Source organism: Pipra filicauda, unplaced genomic scaffold, assembly GCF_003945595.2.
Source record: "Pipra filicauda isolate LSUMZ 115617 unplaced genomic scaffold, ASM394559v2 scaffold729_size357988_pilon, whole genome shotgun sequence".
Lineage (NCBI taxonomy): Eukaryota > Metazoa > Chordata > Aves > Passeriformes > Pipridae > Pipra > Pipra filicauda.
In genome coordinates, this window is record NW_024104897.1 from 26,638 (window position 1) to 46,701 (window position 20,064).

A 20,064-nucleotide genomic window follows, 5' to 3' on the forward strand; every position below is an offset into this window, starting at 1 on the left:
CCCCGCGCGCTGATTGGCCGCGGCGGGGCCGCGCCTCGCGCTGATTGGCCGCGGCGGGGCCGCGCCGCGCGCTGATTGGCCCCGCGCGGAGCCGGGGGCGGTTTGAGCGGCAGCGCCCGGCGCGGCGGCGGCTCCGCGGGACCCGCACGATGGTGAGCGCCGGCAACGGCACCGGGGGGGCACAGCCGGGGGGGAGTGCGGGGCTGGGGAGGGGGATGGAGCTCCGGGGAGGGCCTGGGGCATCTCTCCCCTGCGCGATGCCCCGCTCGGTGCACCGGTGGGTCCCCCGGTGTCGCTCGGTGTCTGAGGCCTCTCTCCTCTGTTCCGCTCGCAGCTGCCTCTATCGCTGCTGAAGACGGCGCAGAACCACCCCATGGTGAGTACGTGAGTACCGGCCCCGGTCCCGCCGCCCCTCCCGGCCTCGGTGACACCGGGGCAGGTCCCGGTACCGGCGGCACACGTGACTCGTGTTCTCTCGCAGCTGGTGGAGCTGAAGAACGGGGAGACCTACAACGGGCACCTGGTGAGCTGCGACAACTGGATGAACATCAACCTGCGGGAGGTCATCTGCACGTCACGGGTAAGGCCGGGGCACCGGGCAGGGGTCACCCTGGCACCGGGCAGGGACCACCACCCTCTGTGTGCACGGGGAACACCCAGCACCGGGCAGGGGTCACCCTGGCACCGGGCAGGGATTGTCACCCTCTGCGTGCACGGGGAACACTCAGCACCGGGCAGGGGTCACCCTGGCACCGGGCAGGGATTGTCACCCTCTGCATGCACGGGGAACACCCAGCACCGGGCAGGGGTCACCCACCAGCCAGGCTTCCAGGAGTGCCCGGCACTGGGCAGGGGTCACCCACCCGCTGTGCCCTCCAGGAACCGTCCCCGAGGGGTCCTGACCTCTGTCCCTGCAGCCAGGCCAGCTCTGCTGTAGCTCAGAGGCTGTTGCTCCTGTGGAATTTGCCCAAAATGCAAATTTAACATAGTTAATTATAAGATCCATAACAAAGGAACACACTCAGGTGCACACTGGGGCGGGGTGACTCTCTGCACAGCACAGAATGAGGGGATGGGGGTCCCTCACTCCCCTCAGGGAGGATCTGGAGGTCCCTCACCCCCCTCACTGAGGGTCTGGGGGCCACATGCCATGATCCTGAGCTGGGTTTCCCAAAAAAACCCCAGCTTTCCCCTGTCACGTGCTGCCCCAGCAGCCTCAAACACCACATTCACTTTTATGCCCTCCCCCTCTCTCCCCCTGCCTCTCCCCCTCTCACTCCACATCCAACCCAGGAGTTCACCCATTCTGAGGCCATCTGGGACTTCTGCCCTTGGCCAGAGTTGCTCCAGGAGGTTGAGATTTGTGCTTTGGGCTTTAACCTCCATCAGAAATGTCTGGTCTTGCTCCCTGTATGCTGTGGGAAGTGGCAGCCGGAGGGATATCAGGCTGTCACTGCTCTTTCCCCTGCCCTGGAATGTCAGAGCTCCATGGGAAAGACTGGAGCTCTTGTTCTTCCAAAAATCTCTCTGCAAACCCCTCAGTCCCTGTTGTCTCCACAGCAGGAGTTTGGAGTGGTGTCACATCAGTGTGACAGAGCAAACACCCTGAACGAGGTTTGGGAGGGAATTTTGGGGTGGAATTTTGTTTGGAATTTGTGGATGCAACTTGGGTCATAATGGGACAAGTTGAATTTAGCAGGAGAGGAGGTAACAGCCAAGCCCATGATAGGGGTGATACCATCCTTCTCCTTGGAAATTCGCTTCCAAAGGTTCAGTGCTCTGCCTGGGAAGAGCAGCAGCTCAGGTTTTGTTCCCTCTGGGTGACCTGGAGGTATCACCCAGAAGGAAATGGAGCTGTTGGAGCGAGGCCAGAGGAGGCACCAGGATGATCAGAGGGCTGGAGCAGCTCTGCTGGGAGGAAAACCTGGGAGAATTGGGATTGTTCAGCCTGGAGAAGAGAGGGCTCTGGGGTGACCTGATTGGGTTTGAAGGGGCTACAAGAAAGATGGAGAGAGACTATTTCCAAGGGCCTGGAGTGACAGGACAAGGGGTAAAGGCTTCAAACTATCTCAGAGAGTGGGTTTAGGTGGAATATTGGAAAGGAATTCTTCCCTGGGAGGGTAGTGAGGCCCTGGCACAGGTTGGGCAGAGAAGCTGTGGCTGCCCCTGGATCCCTGGAGGTGTCCAAGACCAGCTTGGACGGGGCTTGGAGCAACTTGGGACAGTAGAAGGTGTCCCTGCCCATGGCAGGGGGTGGAACTGGATGGGCTTTAAGTCCCTTCCAACCCAAACCAGTCTGTGTTTCCCTGATTCCGTGATCTGACCCAGGAGAGCAGCCGGGCTCACCAGTCTCAGCCCACCTTAACACACCAGAACCCCCCCAAATCCCAGACGAACGTGGAGCTGTGGGGTTGTACTGGTGGCACTGGTGGCACTGGCCACTAGATGGCACGGAACAACGAGCCGGGAGCCGGTTGTTTACTCCGGGGAGGCCGGAACGAGGAAGCGAAGGAGCCTGGAGCCTGGTTCCATCCCTTCCTGCATCCCGAGCCAAGGAGCAGGCAGGCAGATCCAAGGCAGGGTGGGGTTTGCCGGGTGTCTGTTGGAAGAGAACTGTTGCTCTCTGTCTTGTCCTGGACTTGCCTGTACAGGCAGAGCTGCCCCAAATAACTCCCGGGGCGGGGGTGAGGAGGAGGGGGGGGGGAACCGACTCTTTTATCCTCTTTTCCGAGGAACGGGGCGTTCTGGTTTCTCCTCCTCTCCTGGGACACGACAGACGCCTCTTCCACGTGGTGCCACTTGAGGATGGCTGGGCTGGAGGGATCCCAGCTGCAGCCAGACCCCCACGGAGCCGCTGCCCAGCCGGGAATGCGGTGCTGGAGCGGGACGAGGCGGGTCCCTGTCCCTCCTCCCAGTTACATCATGGCCAGAGAGTTGTTGTTCAGCTTCAGTGCTGGATTCTCACTCCCGGGTGGGTTGTGTCCTAGGGGGAAGCCCTTTGTATCCCAGAAAAACCCTGAAACGACTCAAAGCAGCATCCAGAGGTGGCTGCTTCGAAACCGTGCACCTGAAGACTCTTTTTTTTTTTTGGTAATAAATGTAAAATGGGTGAGCTCCTTTTTTCCCCTCAGCTGCTCTGGTGGCTCACACCCCACAGCCAGCTGGCTCCAGACCTGCCTTGCTGCTCCCTCCACACCCCAGAGGAGTGAAGGGTTGGGGTGACTCCCAGCTGGAGGAGAAACCTGGCCACAGCTGCCTTTTTTTCTTCCCAGAATTGGTTGTTCATCAGCATTTTAACTCCCCACGTTTGTGTCTCTAGTCCCACTTGTACAAGGGAAGGAGGTGCCTGTTTCCTCACCCTCTTCTTCCTTCATTTTCTGTGAGCCTTTGAGGTAATTGTGGAACTAAATCTTTGTGGGTCCCAACTCAGAATCCTCCGTGAAATTCCCGAATTGAAACTACAGTTGTTTGTGGGCCCGGGTTGTATTTTGGGGAGGAAAAGCCCCCCCCTTTTTCACAGCTGGTTACAAATAATGCTTTCAGCAAAGACTGGTGGAGCTCTCACTCTCTCCAGAAGTGATGGAGACGCTCAAATGCCCTAAAAAGTGACAGAAAAGTGCCAGTTTTGGTCCGTGTCTTAGCGTGTTGCTCCCCAACAGGATGGAGACAAGTTCTGGAGGATGCCCGAGTGCTACATCCGTGGCAGCACCATCAAGTACCTGCGGATCCCCGACGAAATCATTGACATGGTGAAGGAGGAGGTGGTGTCCAAGGGCAGGGGCCGTGGCGGGATGCAACAGCAGAAGCAACAGAAGGGCCGTGGGGTTGGAGGAGCTGGACGAGGTAACGATCCCCGTTTGTCTCCCAGCTGGGAGAGGGGCTGAGCGGGATCCCCTGCCTTTGGAATTTCACTTCTCGTGCAAGGATCAGCTCCTGCTTCTCGGCTTTAGAGCCAGGGCTGGGGCTGGGAGAAGCTGGAGCTGTTCCTGTGCAGGATCCAGTCGAGCGAGTGCGTAAGGGCAGCGTCTGCCAAGGCACGGGGAGGATCCGTGCCAGGGATGGGCCTCCCTCGGTTCTGGGGTTGGGCAGGAGCTTAAGAGAGTCTGAACGTGATTGTTTCTACCCCTCCTGGCTCCTTTGGCAGCAGGGCCCTACGAAACTTTTCAGCTTAGCAAGTCCAGGGGGATGGGAAACAAATGGCTGTTCGGGGTGAAAACAGTGCAAATACAGCCCGTGGCAGTGATAGAAGAAAAATCGTCTTCCCTCCCATTAAAAGGGGGCTTTGGATCTCCTGTCAGTTTATTTATATTTAAAAAAAAACAAACAAAAACCACAAACCCAAACAAAAAACTGAAGGGTTTGTAGGGTTTGTGTTCCTCCTGCTCCACATGAATAATTCATGTTCCTGATAAAAGGGGAAGTTGCCACTTCAGAAGAAATAGGTCACCAAAACAACATTCCTATTTCACGGGGTTAAGCGATCCCGGAGCACTTCAGCTGGAGGACACGTTGCTCTTTTTTCCTCCCCCCCCCCCTCCCCTTCTAAATTATCCCACTGGAAGCCCCAGAACCATTTCTCTCCTTTCCTGCTCACCCCCTCCTGCCACACCTTTGGGAGTTTGTGGTCACCTCAGAGCCCCGGGGGAGAGCTTAAAATCCCGAGTTCAATTTTAAAAGGAGCCCTGGGCACTGGGACACCGAGGGGTGAAGCCTCTTTTTTACAGCACCCTTAAGGACCTGCCTGTGTTTTGACTATGCCAGGAATCCTGGCAGGACAGGTGGGATCCACCCAGAGCCATCACACCAGGACGGGACACGTTCCCAGAGCCTCCTTTTTCCCAAATCCCCGCTCCCTCCTGGAAGCTCCCAGCGGGCAAGAAATGACCTTTACAAATCTGAAGGCGCCTTTATTTTCCCCCTCCTTCCCTTTACAGTGTCCAGCGCCCTTGGCAGGGAGTTTTGGTTTTTTTTGTTTGTTTTTTTGGGGTTTTTTTGGTTATTTGGATAAACATTTTCACGGGGCTGGTTTTTTTTTTTTCCTCTGCCGTGGAAATACGGAAATATCCACCTTGTGGGGAGCAGAGCTGGAGCTCTGAGGTGGAGCTCCTGCTGTTTTCATGTGCAGCTTGAATTCGCTGATGGAATATTTTCGAGCATTTGCTAATTAGCTCAAAGGTTTGGCTCTCATTACTGAGACATGAAGGGAGGAGGGAAAGGGGAGGGGGAAAGAAAAAAAAAACCCAACAAAACAACCAGGCAGGACAATTTTGTTGGGAGGCCACCAGGCAGGAGTGAAGCTGTAATTGTGCACACAGTTGAAAGGGTTATTGTTTCTGACACTGGTAATCCATCCTCTTTGACTTCTTGCTTGCCAAACTCAGAAGTCCCTGGTCTTTGCTCCAGGAGCAGCTGGAACATCCCAAGCACTGCAGGGTTTGGAATAATTTATATTTTGCCTTTGATTTAATCACGTCTCCTCAATGAAGCAACCGCTGAGGGCTCTTGAGCCTGGTGCTTGGACTGAGTCTCCTTTGGGTTCTGCCTGGCAGGGTGGATCCACATCCTGATTTATCCCTATTTTGGGGGTAAATCTGAGCTCAGCAGCTCCTGTGACAGGCACAGCTTTTGGGTATGAGGATGCTCATCTCCCCACAGCCTCCCAACTCCTGCTGTCCTGTGCCCTCTCCAAAGCCATGGATTGCTCTGTCCAGCTTTTGTTGGCCCTCACAGCTCTCAGGGGACCTGGATTTTAAATTTATTGCTTCCTTGGCTCCATTTTTCAGAGGGAACTTCAATTTGCCACGACATTACCATCAGTCATGACATTACCACACCAGTTTGTCCACCTCTTAAACACAGGTCTGGGACTGGAAAGGGACAAGTCAAAAAGTCCTGTTTCTGCTTCTAAGGCTCAAAAATAAGCATGTTATTTGGGTAAAACAGGAATAACTGTGTGCCAGGGGTGCTGTTACATCCGTGCTCTTCCTTTCTGCTCCACAGGTGTGTTTGGTGGCCGTGGCAGAGGAATTCCAGGCAGTGGAAGAGGCCAGCAGGAAAAAAAGCCAGGCAGACAATCAGCCAAGCAGTGAAATGTCTGCACCCAGGCCGGGGACAGTTTGGGTTTTGTCACCTCAGGATTTGCCACGTGTTCAAAAACGTTCCCTTTTCCCACTCTCCCGTGAGTCAATCAGAGCCCAAATCATGTTCGTTTGGAAGCCCCTCGTGATTTAATCTGGTCAAGTGGAGTTTTCACTCCTTGTAGTCAGTAAGTCATTGGAAATATTTCTTAAAAAAAAAAAAAAGAAAAAAGAAAAAAATCATTCATGGTTAAGGACTGAAGTTCTGCCTTCTCCTGAGAGTGAATTTTTCAGGGTCGCCAGGTTTAATTTAAAATATTATCCTGTTCAGAGGTACCAGAATGAAGGCAAACAGACACTTTCTGGATTGTTTGGAATTTTTTGGGTTTTTTTTAATATACTTGAAACTTGGGAAACGTGTGTTTGTAACAGATGTGTGAGCATTTTGCTTTAAAAACACTGAACTTAAGAGTATTGTGTCTGTACACGAGTAGTCTTAAAGGTTTGGGGTTTTCTAAAGCCAACAAACCTTTAAACTATTGCTTTTCTTTTCCTGGCCAGTCAGTTCTGTCTCTCCTATGGCTGAAAGGAGAACTTGGGGTGAACATTTGCCTTCAAGGGTTGTTCCCAAGAGAGCTTTGTGATAAATGAGCATTTCCCAATTAGTTCATTGCTAACTTGACTTCAGATTAGAAGTTTCCTTTAAAGGAACAGGTTTTCTGTGGGGTTTTTTTTTGCATGAGGCTGGTGCTCCCCTCGCTCCTCATGGGTGATTTTTCTTTTTTTTAATTTTCTGAAAAGCAACTGAGTTGATTTACTTGGATTTATTTCCCTCCCACTCGGAAAACTCTTCCCCCTTTTGCTGTGACACCCAAGTCCTGAACTCTTGGCAATATTTCTCAGCCTGATTTCTTCCAGTCCCTGGTGATTGACCTCACTGGATGTACCTGTCACTTCCTTTCCTGGTCACCAATTATCTCCCCTTGGGGACACCCTCCTGTAGGCTCAGAAAACTCCTGGGAATTCCCAGGTGGGGTTGCTCCAGTCTTCCATCCCATGAGCAAAATGCACCTGCAAAATATCCTGGCTGCTGATATTAATTGAACATCTGCACAAGGGGAAGAAACAACTCTGGGTGAGCCTCAACCCCCCGAAGGGGTGAAATAGGTGAATTTTAGGGGAAAAACCCGTGTTGTGGCTGGTTTTGAGCAGGTTTTGGTTTGGTTTGGTACAACTGGTTCTCTGTATTGAAGCCTGTTCTCTTCTCATATTGAAGCCTATTCTCTGCCATCACCACTGTCTTGAAAAGGAGTGAAGAACATGCTTTTATAGAGTTATTTTTTTAATGTTTATAGAACTGGGTGCAGTGGTGAGTGGGAATAAATCTCCAGCCTCTACCAACCGCCTCCCTCTCTGTGTCTGCGGCAGCCTGACCCCAAACCCCTTCCCTGAGCCCTGGGATCAGGGAGAAATCCCTACATTTTTAGTTCCTAACAGCAGCCACGTGTTGTCCTGCTTCTCTCCGAGGCGTTAACCAGCACTCCCATGTCCATCCCAGGCGATCCAGCTTCTCCCAAGGAGCCAAATCCAGGCCATGGGAATGGGGTGATGTGTCCTCCCTCCTCAGGCTCCACGTAAACACCCCTGTGTGGCATTTTAACAAAGCCCTGGTGTCAGACTTTCCCTTCCCAGCCTGCTCCCTCCCTTTGGATCCCTCCAGCCACAGAGACTCCTCCGTGTGCTCCGACTTCCCTGGAGAAAGGGAAACAACTCCGGCACTGCTGGGATTGAAGGTCTGGCCTGGCTGGATAAATCTCCCCTGCAACAATGGGACCTTTGGCTCCTGCTCAGGGTTGAGTCCTCCAAGTGCTCCTTATCTCCCAGCCAAGCTCTGGGGTCAGGTGATGGAGCTCGTTAAGTTCTGCATTTGTTTAATTACACCACAGGCTTTAGCAGCATTCCCTGCCTGCCTCCCCCTTCCTTTTTCCACCTCTGCAGGAATATTTTTGTCCCCAGCTGTGCCACGGCCCCTGTGAGGACAATGGGATGGAAGGTGGTTCTGGGGGGGAGCGTCGCACTCCGATTTTGGGCTTTTTTTGCCCCAAAAATGGGTGTCTGGGGCCGTCACGTGTTCCAGCCCCTGCCCCGTGGCAGCACAGGGAGGCTGAAAAAATTACAAAAAACTAAAACAAAACAGGGAGGAGCAAGATAAAAGCAACGAGCAGAGAGAGGAGGGAAAAAAAAGGTCTGAGCCTCGCTGGCGGCGTGGGTGGGTGAACGGCCTGGCAGGGCTGGAAAGACCCAGCAAAGGCCACCCTGGAAACCCTCCCTGCTGCCTTCCCGGGATATTTTGGTGGCAGTTGAGCTGGTGGCAGCTCCAGCAGCCACGGGGATGTGTCTCTGGCCGCCCCAGAGTGACTCATAACTTCTGTGCCTCGCCGGGGAGGCAGCACAGGAATAGTTACACACCAGCGACGCGGAGGGAGTGGCTGCCGAAATATTTCAGGGCTGTGCTAAGCAACTAAAAATACACGTCAAACCCTCCTCCTCCTCCTCCTCCTCCTCCTTTTTCCTTTTTAAATCTGTTTTCTTTCTCTCTTTCTGGTGTGGTGTTTTTTGTTGGTTTTTTTGTTGGTTGTTTTTTTTTTTTTTTTAATTCTTGGTTTTGATTGTCGGAGGCCCCCGTGGGCCCCTCGGGGGTTCTTCAGGGACTGGCGCAGGTTCGGGGGCAGGCGTTGGCATCTGGTGACTTCTTGTTTTCCCGGCTTGGTTCCTCTCTCCCTGCCTGTGGCAGTGACTAAGAGGCAGCTTCCCCTGCGTGCCCGGTGCCCGCCGTGCAAATCCCGGGGTGCAAACCCTCTCCTGCCTCTTCCCTTTTCCATGGGGGGCCGGCTTGGTGCGTGGATCCATCCCTGGGAGCTCGTGGGTGTCTTGCTTTGGGTCCAGCCCGTGTCCTCAAAGCCGTGGGTGTCAATCACTTCGTGGTTTGGGTGTCTTGGCTCCTGGCAGAGCAGGATCAGGTGCCACCGTGGAGCTGGTGGCATGCAGGGAAGGGTCCCGTTGGTGCCGTGGAAACGGGGGGAGCAGGAGCTGCGTGAGGATGCTCCGGTGACCCTGCTCGAGGCTCGCGGTCCGGCGGCGGCGTGGGCTCATCCCAAATCCTCACCGCCCGCTCCGGGGTAAATATAGCCCGGCTGGCAGGTGGCAAAGACACGGCGTGACTCAGTGGGTGCTCCGACGCCTCCGGGAATAGCAGCTCCGGCCACCCGGCCGTGGTGAGGCTGGCACTGCCACCAGCTCCATGCACGGGGACGTCCCCACGGCAGGCGGAAGGGGCCACTGAATCATGCCCCTCATTAAACGCTCATTAAGCAAATGAAGCTGCCAGGCTCGCTGCGGGCACGGGGCTGCCACAGGCGAGACATCCCACGGGCCCTCTGGCTTGGGGACGAGGGATGTGTGGGATGAGCAGCAGTGGTGACAGGCTGGGAGAATGTGTGGGGACACAGCGGGACGAGCCTCGGGGTGCTGGGACCCTTGTGGGGAGGGGTGGTGGGGTTTTGCTGGTCGGGCCCAGCCAGAGCACGGCTCGTGGCTCACATCCCTGGCCAGGGGCCAGCCGCTCTTCCCGGGAGGCCCCGGGGCCGGCTCGTTCCTCCCTGGAACTGATTAAAGCACCTACAGCCAAAGCTGGTTCTTGTTGTCCCACTGCTGTGGTGGGGGAGCACTGTGGGTACCCCGGTGCAGCTCTGTGCCCACCGATGCCCACCGGGGCTGGGGGTCCCTGTGTGGGGCCAGGACGGGGGGAAGGGGAGCTGTTCCCCCCCCTGCCTGGTCCCCGTCCCTCGCTGGCTGGGTTGGGTCAGGATGGAAAGTCTGAACCTGCCGGTCCGGCCGCCGCCGCGCCCCTAATGACGGGTTTGGAGCGGAAACCCGGACGGCGGCTTCACCTGGGAGCTGCTCCCCGGCCCTGCCCCAGCCCCCCGGGGCACCGGCCCTGGCACCTGCCCCCCCCCATGGGGCAGTGGGGACAGCAGGGGGACACAGGGCTCGGTCTGCTCCGCTTTATCTGAGATTTAATCACTGCGTGTATTTGGGATTTTAATCAACTGTGTTTATTTGGGATTTAATGAACTGCAGCTGTTGGGGGAGGGTGGATCCCAGGCATTCCCACTCGTGCCTCAGTTTCCCCAGTGCCAGCGCTGTGTGTCCCGGCCCCAGGGGCTGCCCCAGCCCTGTCCTGGGTGTCACCTGTGTACCCTGCGGCCTCCCTGAAACCAGGGCTGAGCTGTGCCCTCTGCCATTCCCTGTGCCCTGTGCCGTGTCCTGTGTTGTGTCCTGTACCATTCCCTGTGCCCTGTGCCGTGTCCTGTGCCCTGCGCCATGTCCTGTGCCCTGCGCCATTCCCTGTGCCCTGTGCCATATCCTGTGTTGTGTCCTGTGCCATTCCCTGTGCCTTGTGCCATGTCCCGTGCCCTGTGCCATTCCCTGTGCCCTGTGCCATGTCCTGTGCCATGCCCTGTGTCCTGTGCCATTCCCTGTGCTCTGTGCCATGTCCCGTGCCCCACACCATGGTGTCCCCACACCCCGTGCCGTGCCCCACGCCATGGCCGCACTATCCCCACACCCAGTCCCACGCCGTGCCCGTGGGCAGCAAACAGGACGGGCGCACCATGACAGAGGCTCTTTGCACCAGGAGCACCGCGGGCAGGGTGTCAGCGCGGCCCCGCCACCGGGTCCCCTCGGGGGGCCCCCCGGCACTGACACCCCCTGATTTATCGCCCTCGTTAGCGCAGGCCTGGAACCATCTGGCAGCAATTAGGCCGCAGCTCGGCGTCACCCGCCCCGGCGGCCCCGCGGCCTCGCCGTGCGCCGCGTTCGCCGAGACCCTCGGCCTGCGGCGCGGGGGCCGCATCCTGCCCACACGAGGGGGGGTTATCGGCGGCCATCGGCGCCGGCTCCCCCCGCGCCGGTGACGTCAAGCGCTGACGCTGATCCACCCCCTCAGCCGCCCGCGGGCTTGGCCGGCCGTGACGTCTGAGGCCTCCACCGCCGCCGCCGCCGCTTAACTCCTTCCCCGGTGACGGTTGAGCGGGGCCTCAAGGGGCTCACGGTGGAGCCAAGGGGTTGGGCCTGGCTTGAGTGACCCCCTCGGTGGTGGTGTGACCCCCCCTGGTAAACTGGAGTTGGCTGCCTGCCGTGCGGTGGCAAACCGACCCGCCGGGATGCACCGGTGTCACCGGGATGCGCCGGTGACAAACATCGGGGCGGTGACACAGGACGGGCTGTGATGAGGGAAGTGTGGGGACACGCGGGGACAGTGGTTCTGTCCCACCGGGGCACGGCCTGGGCAGGCCCTGCTGTGCCTGGTGCCGGTGGCCTGTCCCAGTTTGACCCACGTGGGTGGTGGCCTGGCCGTCCCCAGAGGGTGCCATGAGGCCCCACGGCCCAGTGTGTCTGTTTATTTCTTTGTTGTGCCCTTTTACAGCCGGGGCCTGACCCGGTGCCAGTACCCGGTGCTGGTTCTGGTGCCAGTGACTGTGCCCAGTATCGCTCCTGGTGCCGGTGACTGCCCAGTGCCAGTGCTCAGTGGCTGGTTCCCGTGCCCTGTGGACGGTGCTCAGCTCCCGGTGCCGGTTCCCATTCCCATGCCCGGTCCGGTTTCCAGAGGGAGTCCCGGTTTCCAGTGGCCGGTGGCCGATTCCCATGCCCCAGTCCCGGTTCCCACTGGCTGGCAGCCTGTTCCCGTGCCCGGTTCTCATTCTCATGCCTGGTGACCGGTGCCCTGTGGCTGGATCCTGTTCCTTGTGCCCGGTCCTGTGCCCCGTGCCTGGGTCCTGGTGCCGGTTCCCGGTCCCTGTGCACGGTTCCCATTCCCTGGTCCTCGCGGCTGGTTCCCATTCTCCGGTGCCGGTTGGCACTCCCGGTTCCCGTTCCCGGTGCCAGTTCCCACCCCTCCCTTTGTGCTCATCAGTCCAGGCAGTTTGCAGTCCCGGTTCCCGGTGCCCATTCCCGCTGCCCGTTCTCGCCCATCCCTTTGTGCCCATCAGCCCCGGCGGTTTGCAGTCCCGGTTCCCGGTACCCATTCCCGGTACCCGTTCCCGCCCCTCCCTTTGCGCCCAGCAGTCCCGGTGCCGGTTGGCAGTCCCGGTGCCGGTTGGCGTTCCCGGTGCCCGTTCCCGCCCCTCCCTTTGTGCCCGTCAGTCCCGGCGGGGGCGTGGGGGGGTGTGCACGTGACCGCCCCTCCCCCGCGCTGACGTCATCCCAGGGCCCCGCGCGCTGTTGTCCCGTTTACCCGCCGGTTGCCCCGGCGACGGCGCGGCCGGGGGTGGGCGTGGCCCAGCGAGTGGGCGTGGCGCCACCTCCCCGGGGCGGCGGCCCCTCCCCTTATGCAAACGAGGGCGGGCGAGCACGTCATCTGCAGCCAATGGAGGCCCGGCGCGGTGAGGTCACCGCGGCGGCGCCGCCTATTTAAAGCGGCGCGGGGCGCGCGGCGGCGGCAGACGTGTGTGCGCGCGCGCAGGAGCGGGGCCGCGGCCGGTGCGCACCGGGCGCCTCCCCCGCCCCCTCCCCAACCCCTTTCCCCGCGCTCGCCCCGGTCCTCCCCCCCCCCTCCCGGCCCCGTTTCCCCCGCAGCCGGGCGGGGGAGGAGGATGGAAACACCCTTCTACCATGATGATGTGTTGAGCGGCCTCGGCAGCGGCTTCGCCCCGTCCTCCGGCAGCAGCGGGCTCCTCCTGCCCTTCCCTGGCGGCAGCATGATGAAGAAGGACGCGCTCGGCATGGCCTTACCGGAGCAGTTGGCGGCGGCGCTGAAAGCCCCCGGCGCGGCCAGCGGCGAAGCGGCGGGGCTGCTGGGCTCGGCCGAGCTGGGGCTGCTCAAACTGGCGTCGCCGGAGCTGGAGCGGCTCATCATCCAGTCCAACGGGCTGGTCACCACCACCCCGACGAGCGGGCAGTTCCTCTACCCGAAAGCGGCCGCCTCCGAGGAGCAGGAGTTCGCCGAGGGCTTCGTGAAGGCGCTGGAGGACTTGCACAAGCAGAACCAGCTGGGCGGCGGCGCGGCGGGGAGCGGCGGCGGCGGAGGAGGGAGCGGCGGCGGGAGCGGCGGCGCGGGCGAGCTGCCCGCCGCCGGGATGGCCCCGGAGCCGCCGGTCTACGCCAACCTCAGCACCTACCCGGCCGTCAGCTACGCCGCCGACCCGGGGCCGTTCGCGGCGCCGCCGCCGCGGCTCCCGCCGCCGCCCCCGCCGCCGCCGCCGCTGAAGGACGAGCCGCAGATCGTGCCGGAGGTGCCGAGTTTCGGGGAGAGCCCGCCGCTGTCCCCCATCGACATGGACACGCAGGAGCGCATCAAGGCGGAGCGGAAGCGGCTGAGGAACCGCATCGCCGCCTCCAAGTGCCGCAAGAGGAAGCTGGAGCGGATCTCCCGGCTGGAGGAGAAGGTGAAGAGCCTCAAGAGCCAGAACACGGAGCTCGCCTCCACCGCCAGCCTGCTCCGCGAGCAGGTCGCCCAGCTCAAGCAGAAGGTGCTCAGCCACGTCAACAGCGGCTGCCAGCTCCTGCCCCAGCACCAGCATCAGGTGCCGGCGTACTGACCGGGGGGGCCCGAGCCCGGGAACGGACTTGGAGGGGTCCCGGGCACGGACCGAGGGGAACTTGGGGAGCGCCCGCCCTGCCCCGGGCACGGACCGAGGGGAACTTGGGGAGCCGCCCGTGCGCGCCGGGCACAGACTGAGGGGAGCGGGGGGAGAGCCCATCCCGCCCCGGGAACGGACCGAGGGGTTCCGGGCACGGAGCGGGGGGAGCGCCCGCCATGCCCCGGGCGCGGACTGAGGGATGCCGGGCATGGACGGAGGGGTCCCGAGGGGAGGAAGAGGAGCGATAATCAGCCCCCTCAGCTCCCTGAGGGGTCCGAGCGGAGGTCCGGGACCGGCTCCGGGCGGTGGGCACCGAGCACCCCCCGCGCACGGGCTGCGGGGAGGGAGAAGCCGGGGGTTCCCCTCACGGACTGAGGGGGGACCTGGGCCTTCCCCCCGCGCCCCACACATTCCAGTCAGGCCCCAGTAAAGCCCCGCGACACGGAGAATTTGGCTTCTCGCTGTTTGCTGCGCCGGCGGGGGACGGGAAGGGAAAGGAAGGGAAGGGGCGGCGCGGGCAGGAAGCGGCGCGGCCGGGGGCCATCTTGGGGCGGGGGGGGGAGCGGCGACGGAGGGGTTTTGGGAGGTTTTGGGGGGTTTTTCGGGGTGAGAGGAGTCGGGGGAAGGGGAAGAGCGGTGCTGGAGAAGGGGCTCTGGGAAGGGGGGGGATTAGAGGGTCTATGGGGTTGTGGGGTGGGGGCGTTTTAGGGTTGCTGGGAAGCGCGGGGGATGGTGGGGGGGGAGTTCTGTCGGGCGATAGTGGAGGGTTTGGATGTTGAAGGGGGGTGTTGTGGGGTTACTGGGGCTCGCTTGAGGGGGTTGGGATTACTGGGAGTGCCGGGGCGGGAAAATCTCGTCTGGTAGTAGTGTATCTGGATTTGGATGTTGGGGGGCGCTCCCTGGAGGGGTGTACTGAGGCTCCTCTGAGAGGTTTTGGGGTTACTGGGTCTCTCTCGGGGGGATGTGCTTTTACTGGGGATCCCCGTGGGTGAGGGGAACCTGCTGCCGGTCCTGGCTGTGGCTCTGCCCTGTCAGACCCCTGGTTCCTCTGCGTTGGGGGGTTCACTGACACCGACACCCCCCTGTCCCGGCCCCTCGGGGTCACCCCGTGGCACCCAGCGAGGCTGGGCCTCCGCTGCTCCTCCCCAGACTTCGGGAACTGGCCTTGACTTCCCGGCACTGCCATCGCTCCTCCTCTGCCTCCCCCACCTGTGGGGCCCTATCCCGGCTCCATCCAGGGAGCAGCACCCGAGAAACCAACCCTCTGCTCCTGGAGTGTTTGGGGACGGTACCGGAGGCAGCTTTGGCCTGTTCCAGCACTGGGATCACCCCGCTCTTGGGGAGCCTGGCACGGGGGGGGCCCTGCTGTGGGTGATGGGAGGAGTGTGAGCTCCTTTGGGACCCTGCCGTGGGTGGCTCCCTGGGGACCCCGTGCTCGGTGCCAGCCGGCTGCGGTTTGGCGGAGGAAGCGCCTTCCCCGCCGCGCGGAAGCGGCCCCGGCGTGGTTGAGCTGCGCCCCGGATGCGCTGCTCCAGCACCAAGACGCTGCCACCTGTCTCCCTGTGGCAGGGCCAGCAACAGCCCCGTGGCTCTGGTGTCCCTGTGTCACCACAGCCCTGCGTGCCCAAGTTGCTGTGTCCCAACATCTCCAAGTCCCTGCATCTTGATGTTCCCAGATGCCTGTGTTCCCAAGACCCCACGGCCCTCGTCCTCAAGTCCCTGCATCCTGACATCCCCAGATCCCATTTTCCCGAAGTCCTTGCATTCTGATGTCCCTTTGTCCCTTGATCCCTTTGTCCCCAAAGCCCCACATGCTGCTCTCTCTGTGTGTCTCCAGATCCCTCTGTCTCTCAGACCCCACATCCCAATGACCCACATTCCCAGATCCCTTTGTCCCCAAATCCCCACATACTGCTGTCCATGTGTCCCCAGAGCCCTTTGTCCCCCAAGTCCCCACATCTCGACATCCCCACCTTCCCAGATCCACTTGTTTCCCCCCCCCCCCAAGACCTCGGGATGCTGGCAGGGCTGGCTCCCGGTGCCTGGGGTGGGCGGGTGGGGGTCTCACGGCCCCGGGGTGGGAGGTGCGCGGGGGAAAACTGATGCCCGGGGCCGGGGGCTCCTCCCGGTGCCCGCAGGGTCCCGGTGCTGCGGCGCCGCCCGGTACCGACAGAGGGCGCCGCGGGCGGGGTCGCCCCCGCCTCCCCCGGGGCGGATGAAGGCGGCGGGACCGGCATCGGGACCGGCATCGGGACCGGCATCGGGACCGGCATCGGGACCGGGAGCGGGACCGGGAGCGGGACCGGGAGCGGGCGGGATGCTCCCGGGAGCGCTCTGCCTGCTCTGCTGCGCCGCTGCCCTGCTCGCTGCTGCAGGTACCGGCACTGGGGGGGGGTCCGGGGGCGTCCCGGGGGCACTCGGGATCTGCAGCACTGGGGGGTGGGTCTGTGGCCTCCCCCCGCCCAGTCCCGGGTACCGGGAGGGGGGGTCAAGGTGCTCGAGGGCACTAGGAAAGTTCAGGGAGGTGACCATGTGCTCCCCTGAGCTCTGCACTGGCGGCTCAGTGGGGAACTGGGGGGGTTCCTGTGGTCCCCCTCCAGGGCCTCATGGCACAGGGAGGGGCTGCACCTGCTTCCCGGAGGTGCCAGGCTGGAGGGGAGCACCCGGACACTGCCCAGGACCCTGCACTGCTGTGGGCCCCCCATTTCCAGCCCGGGCCCCCAGCACCACCCCCCTGCACCCCAAGGTGCTTCAGCTCACCCTTCCCGGCATAGGGTGCTTGGCCCTGGGTTCAACCATCCTGGTGTGAGGCAGCAGCTGGGTGGGAACAGCCCGTCCTGGTGGGCGCAGCAGCCGTGGGGACCCCCAGCCCGCGGCCACGCTGTGCCCCTGGGTGTTGGCGCTGGGTGCTGGCTCTGCCACGAGGCATTTTGCTCCAGTGTCCCCCTGGGGCCAGGCTGGACCTGCTCCTCCTCTTGTGCAAACAGGACTTGGGCAGATAAGGGCACTGCCCGGAAAACACCACCACGTCCCACGTGGCCCCAGTGGAGTCCCCATCACGCCCGGCCCTGAGGGTGTCTGGTGGGTGCCACGAGGGCTGGGCTGGCACATGTCCCTGTGCCGTGGCACTTACCTGCTGCTGCCACGCTGCTCTGCTTGTGCAACAACCGGTTGGGAGGCTCTTTCTGACCCTGCATTTCTGGGAGCCCATATTGGCTAAATCCCAGTTTTCTGTGTGTGATGAAAAACACCTGGGAAACGATCCCTGTGGCACCGGGAGCCCAAGCAGGTGCTGCTGCCCTTCCTGGGGCCCTGCCTGCCCCTGCCAGGGCCCTGCTGTGTCCTTGCTGACCAGCTCTCTCCTCCAAGGTCTAGAGCCAGGACATGGCACCAATGTCTCCTCTGCAGTGGCTCTAAGCAGCTCAGAGACAGCCGTGTCGCCGAGTCCATCCAGGACACCGGGATCAGCAGCACCTCCTGTATCTCCATCCAACACCACCATGGCACTGACTCCATCCAGGACACTGGGATCAACACCACTTCCAGTATCTCCATCCAACACCACCACACCAACTCCATCCAGGACACTGGAATCAACACCACTTCCAGCATCTCCATCTAACATCACCATGAAACCATCTTCATCCGGGACAATGGGATCAACACCACTTCCAGCATCTCCATCCAACACCACCACACCAAGTCCATCCAAGACATTGGGATCAGCAGCACCTCCAGCATCTCCATCCAACACCACCACACTGACTCCATCCAGGACACTGGGATCAACAGCACCTCCAGCATCTCCATCCAACACTACCACACTGACTCCATCCAGGACACTGGGATCAACAGCACCTCCAGCATCTCCATCCAACACTACCACGGCACTGATTCCATCCAACACATCGGGATCAGCAGCACCTCCAGTATCTCCATCCAACACCACCATGGAACCATCTTCACCCAGGACACTGGCACCAGCAGCACCTCCATCCAACATGTCCACGGCACCGACTCCATCCCACCCAAGTGTGCCCAGATCCACGGGGCATCCCTCCAACTCGACAGCAGTGCCAGCCCCATCCTCACCCAGGCCCTCTGGGCCCGCTCCTGCTCCCAACTCCACCACATCCACTGTGAGCCCTGGGCCCAACAGCACCTTGGCCACCAGCTCCAGAACAACACTGGCCACCGGCATCGTGGCTGGCAGCTCAGGTGAGAGCCAGGCTGGGGGGCACTGGGCACGCAGGTGACCTGGGTATGGGCACGGCAGCAGCCCTGGGGTCCCCTAAGACCCCCCACTTGGGACTGTGCTCAGAGGGGGGCTCAGGGGTGCAGGTGAGCCCAAAGCCCCCCTGACTGCTCCAGCCTTCTTGGGGGGTGTTGAAGGCTCCCCTTTTCTCCTCCACCTCTGTGTCACAGGACCTCAGCTGGGGGGGGGTGGGAGGGCCCCAGGCTGGTCCCCCATGGGTGGAGGTGACACAGGAACTGGATGCCAGGTTTCTGATGTATGGGATGGTGGAGGGGGAGAACTGGAGCCAGTCTTGAGCCCCCTCTCACCCCGAGCCCCTCCGCGGTGCACAAGGCTTGGCAGTGCTGGGGAGGGTAACGGGGTGCCCGTCTCGCCCCCACAGAGCAGCAGCTGAGCTCTGGCGTGGTCGTCATCATCTGCCTCTTCGTCTGTGTGCTGGTGGGGGGCACAGCGGTGCTGCTGGTGCGGCTGTGCCGGCGCAGGACCCCCCGCGGGACCCCCCCCTTCCACCACCTGGACGAGGTGCCCATGGTGAGTGGGGGGGCCAGGGCTGGTGAGGGGGGGACTTGGAGGGGGCCAGGGTGTGGGTGCTCACTGCACTGTCTCTCTCTTCCCTAGAGCAAGGTGATGGAGGAGTCCCCTGTCACCCACCCCACACCCAGGTGACCCCCCCCCACACCGCGGCCCCCCCGGGGCTCCCCGCGCTGCTGAATAAAGAAGCTGCTGCTCAGCTCTGGTTTCCCGTCTGCCATGTGCCCTGCCCGGGGAAAACCCCCGCTCCCGGGGGAGGGCCCAACCGCTTTCGGGGGTCCCCCGCTCCGGGCTTGAGGCCCCGGGGTGTTCCCAGGCCGGCGGGATGGGTGCGGGGCGGTGGTGCCCGGGGTGGGGGGGCCGCGCAGCCCCCCCGACGAGGTGGGATGGGAGGGAGCGAGCGGCCAGGCACGCACGTCGCCTTCCTTCTGCTCCGCTGCACTCGGCCGAGGCCGCGGCTGGCGGCGACGACCGGGCACCGGTAAGGGGCTGCGGGCCAGGGCGGGGGGCTGGCGGCAGCGGGGACCCCCGTGCCGGGGCTCGGCATCCCCTGGGAATTGGGATGAGGCTGCTCCCGGTGCCAGCCGGGGCGTGGAGGGGCTCAGTCCTGGCGTCTCTGCGGGTGCACCGCTGTGCCCCAGTTCCTCACGGGGGTGGGTGCCCGTGGTGGATCATTAAGGTGGCATCGGTGGATTCACAGCTTGGTGGGTGCTACGGGCTGGGGGACACCCCCGTGGCCTCAGGCCCGATGTCCCTGTCCTCATCCAGCCGGTGGGAGCACCGGGAGTGGGAAGGAGGGGCCCCGAAACCCGAGGTGGGGGCCAAGATCAGGCGCCCGTAAATCACGGAAGCGGGGGGACGAACCCACGTGTCCCGGTCCCGGGGTGTCCCCGGGGTATCCCCAGCCCCGGGGGGGGTGGTCCCCACCCCCGAGCCCTCACCGGCCGCAGCTCCCGGAGCTCCCCCCGCAGGGACGGCGATGAGAAGGAGCCGGACGGCGCTGCCCTTCCTCGGCGCGGAGGTGAGACCGGCACCGGGGGGCACCTCGGGGGGCGAGGGGGTGTCGCGGGAGGGAGCGAGGGGTGTCCCCGGTACGGGCGTCCCAGCGCCGGCCCCGCGGGCAGCAATAACCGGGCTGGCGGCACTGAGCGGGAGTTAATTATCCCCTTAATGGGCGGTTAATTATTATTCACCTCTGCGTAATTGCGCGCCGGCTCCGGGGGCTTTTCCGGCGGGGTCCCAGGGGAAACGGGGGAGGGGGGGGTTCCCTCCGGTGGCGGCGGGAGGAAGAGGAGGAAGGGGGTGTCCCGGTGGCTCCGTGCGCTGCGGGACGAACCGCACCCGGTGCACCGGCTGTGCCCTTTCCCCGTGCCCCCCCCTCGCCCAGGTATCACCCCGGTACCCCCGGGGTGCAGCGCCGCACCGTGCCCGCCAGGGGGCGCCAGCGCGCTACCGGCGCCCGGTACCGGGAGGGGGGGGGACGCGACGGGGCTGCCCCGGGACGGGACCCTCGGACACGGACGGTGCCCCCGCAGAGCTCCGCGGGGCCGCTCCCCGCGCC

At 62.0% G+C, this 20,064-nt stretch overlaps 3 protein-coding genes across 3 annotated transcripts; all 3 read left to right on the forward strand.

The window, feature by feature from the left end:
* Positions 1-84: 84 nt before the first annotated feature.
* On the forward strand, positions 85-7,478 carry LSM4 (LSM4 homolog, U6 small nuclear RNA and mRNA degradation associated). The gene is made up of 5 exons (XM_027738218.2): positions 85-152; positions 335-376; positions 482-580; positions 3,660-3,843; positions 6,001-7,478. Exons 1-5 carry the CDS (start codon positions 150-152, stop codon positions 6,087-6,089), a joined length of 417 nt encoding a protein of 138 aa, XP_027594019.1. The 5' UTR covers positions 85-149; the 3' UTR covers positions 6,090-7,478.
* Positions 7,479-12,608: 5,130 nt separating this feature from the next.
* Positions 12,609-13,776, forward strand: JUND (JunD proto-oncogene, AP-1 transcription factor subunit). The gene has a single exon (XM_027738220.2). The coding sequence runs from the start codon at positions 12,731-12,733 to the stop codon at positions 13,673-13,675; it is 945 nt and encodes a 314-aa protein (XP_027594021.1). The 5' UTR covers positions 12,609-12,730; the 3' UTR covers positions 13,676-13,776.
* A 2,235-nt stretch (positions 13,777-16,011) lies between these two features.
* LOC113996889 (vegetative cell wall protein gp1-like) lies at positions 16,012-18,702 on the forward strand. Its single transcript, XM_027738222.2, has 4 exons — positions 16,012-16,092; positions 17,087-17,935; positions 18,355-18,503; positions 18,591-18,702. Exons 1-4 carry the CDS (start codon positions 16,035-16,037, stop codon positions 18,636-18,638), a joined length of 1,104 nt encoding a protein of 367 aa, XP_027594023.1. The 5' UTR covers positions 16,012-16,034; the 3' UTR covers positions 18,639-18,702.
* Positions 18,703-20,064: the final 1,362 nt, after the last annotated feature.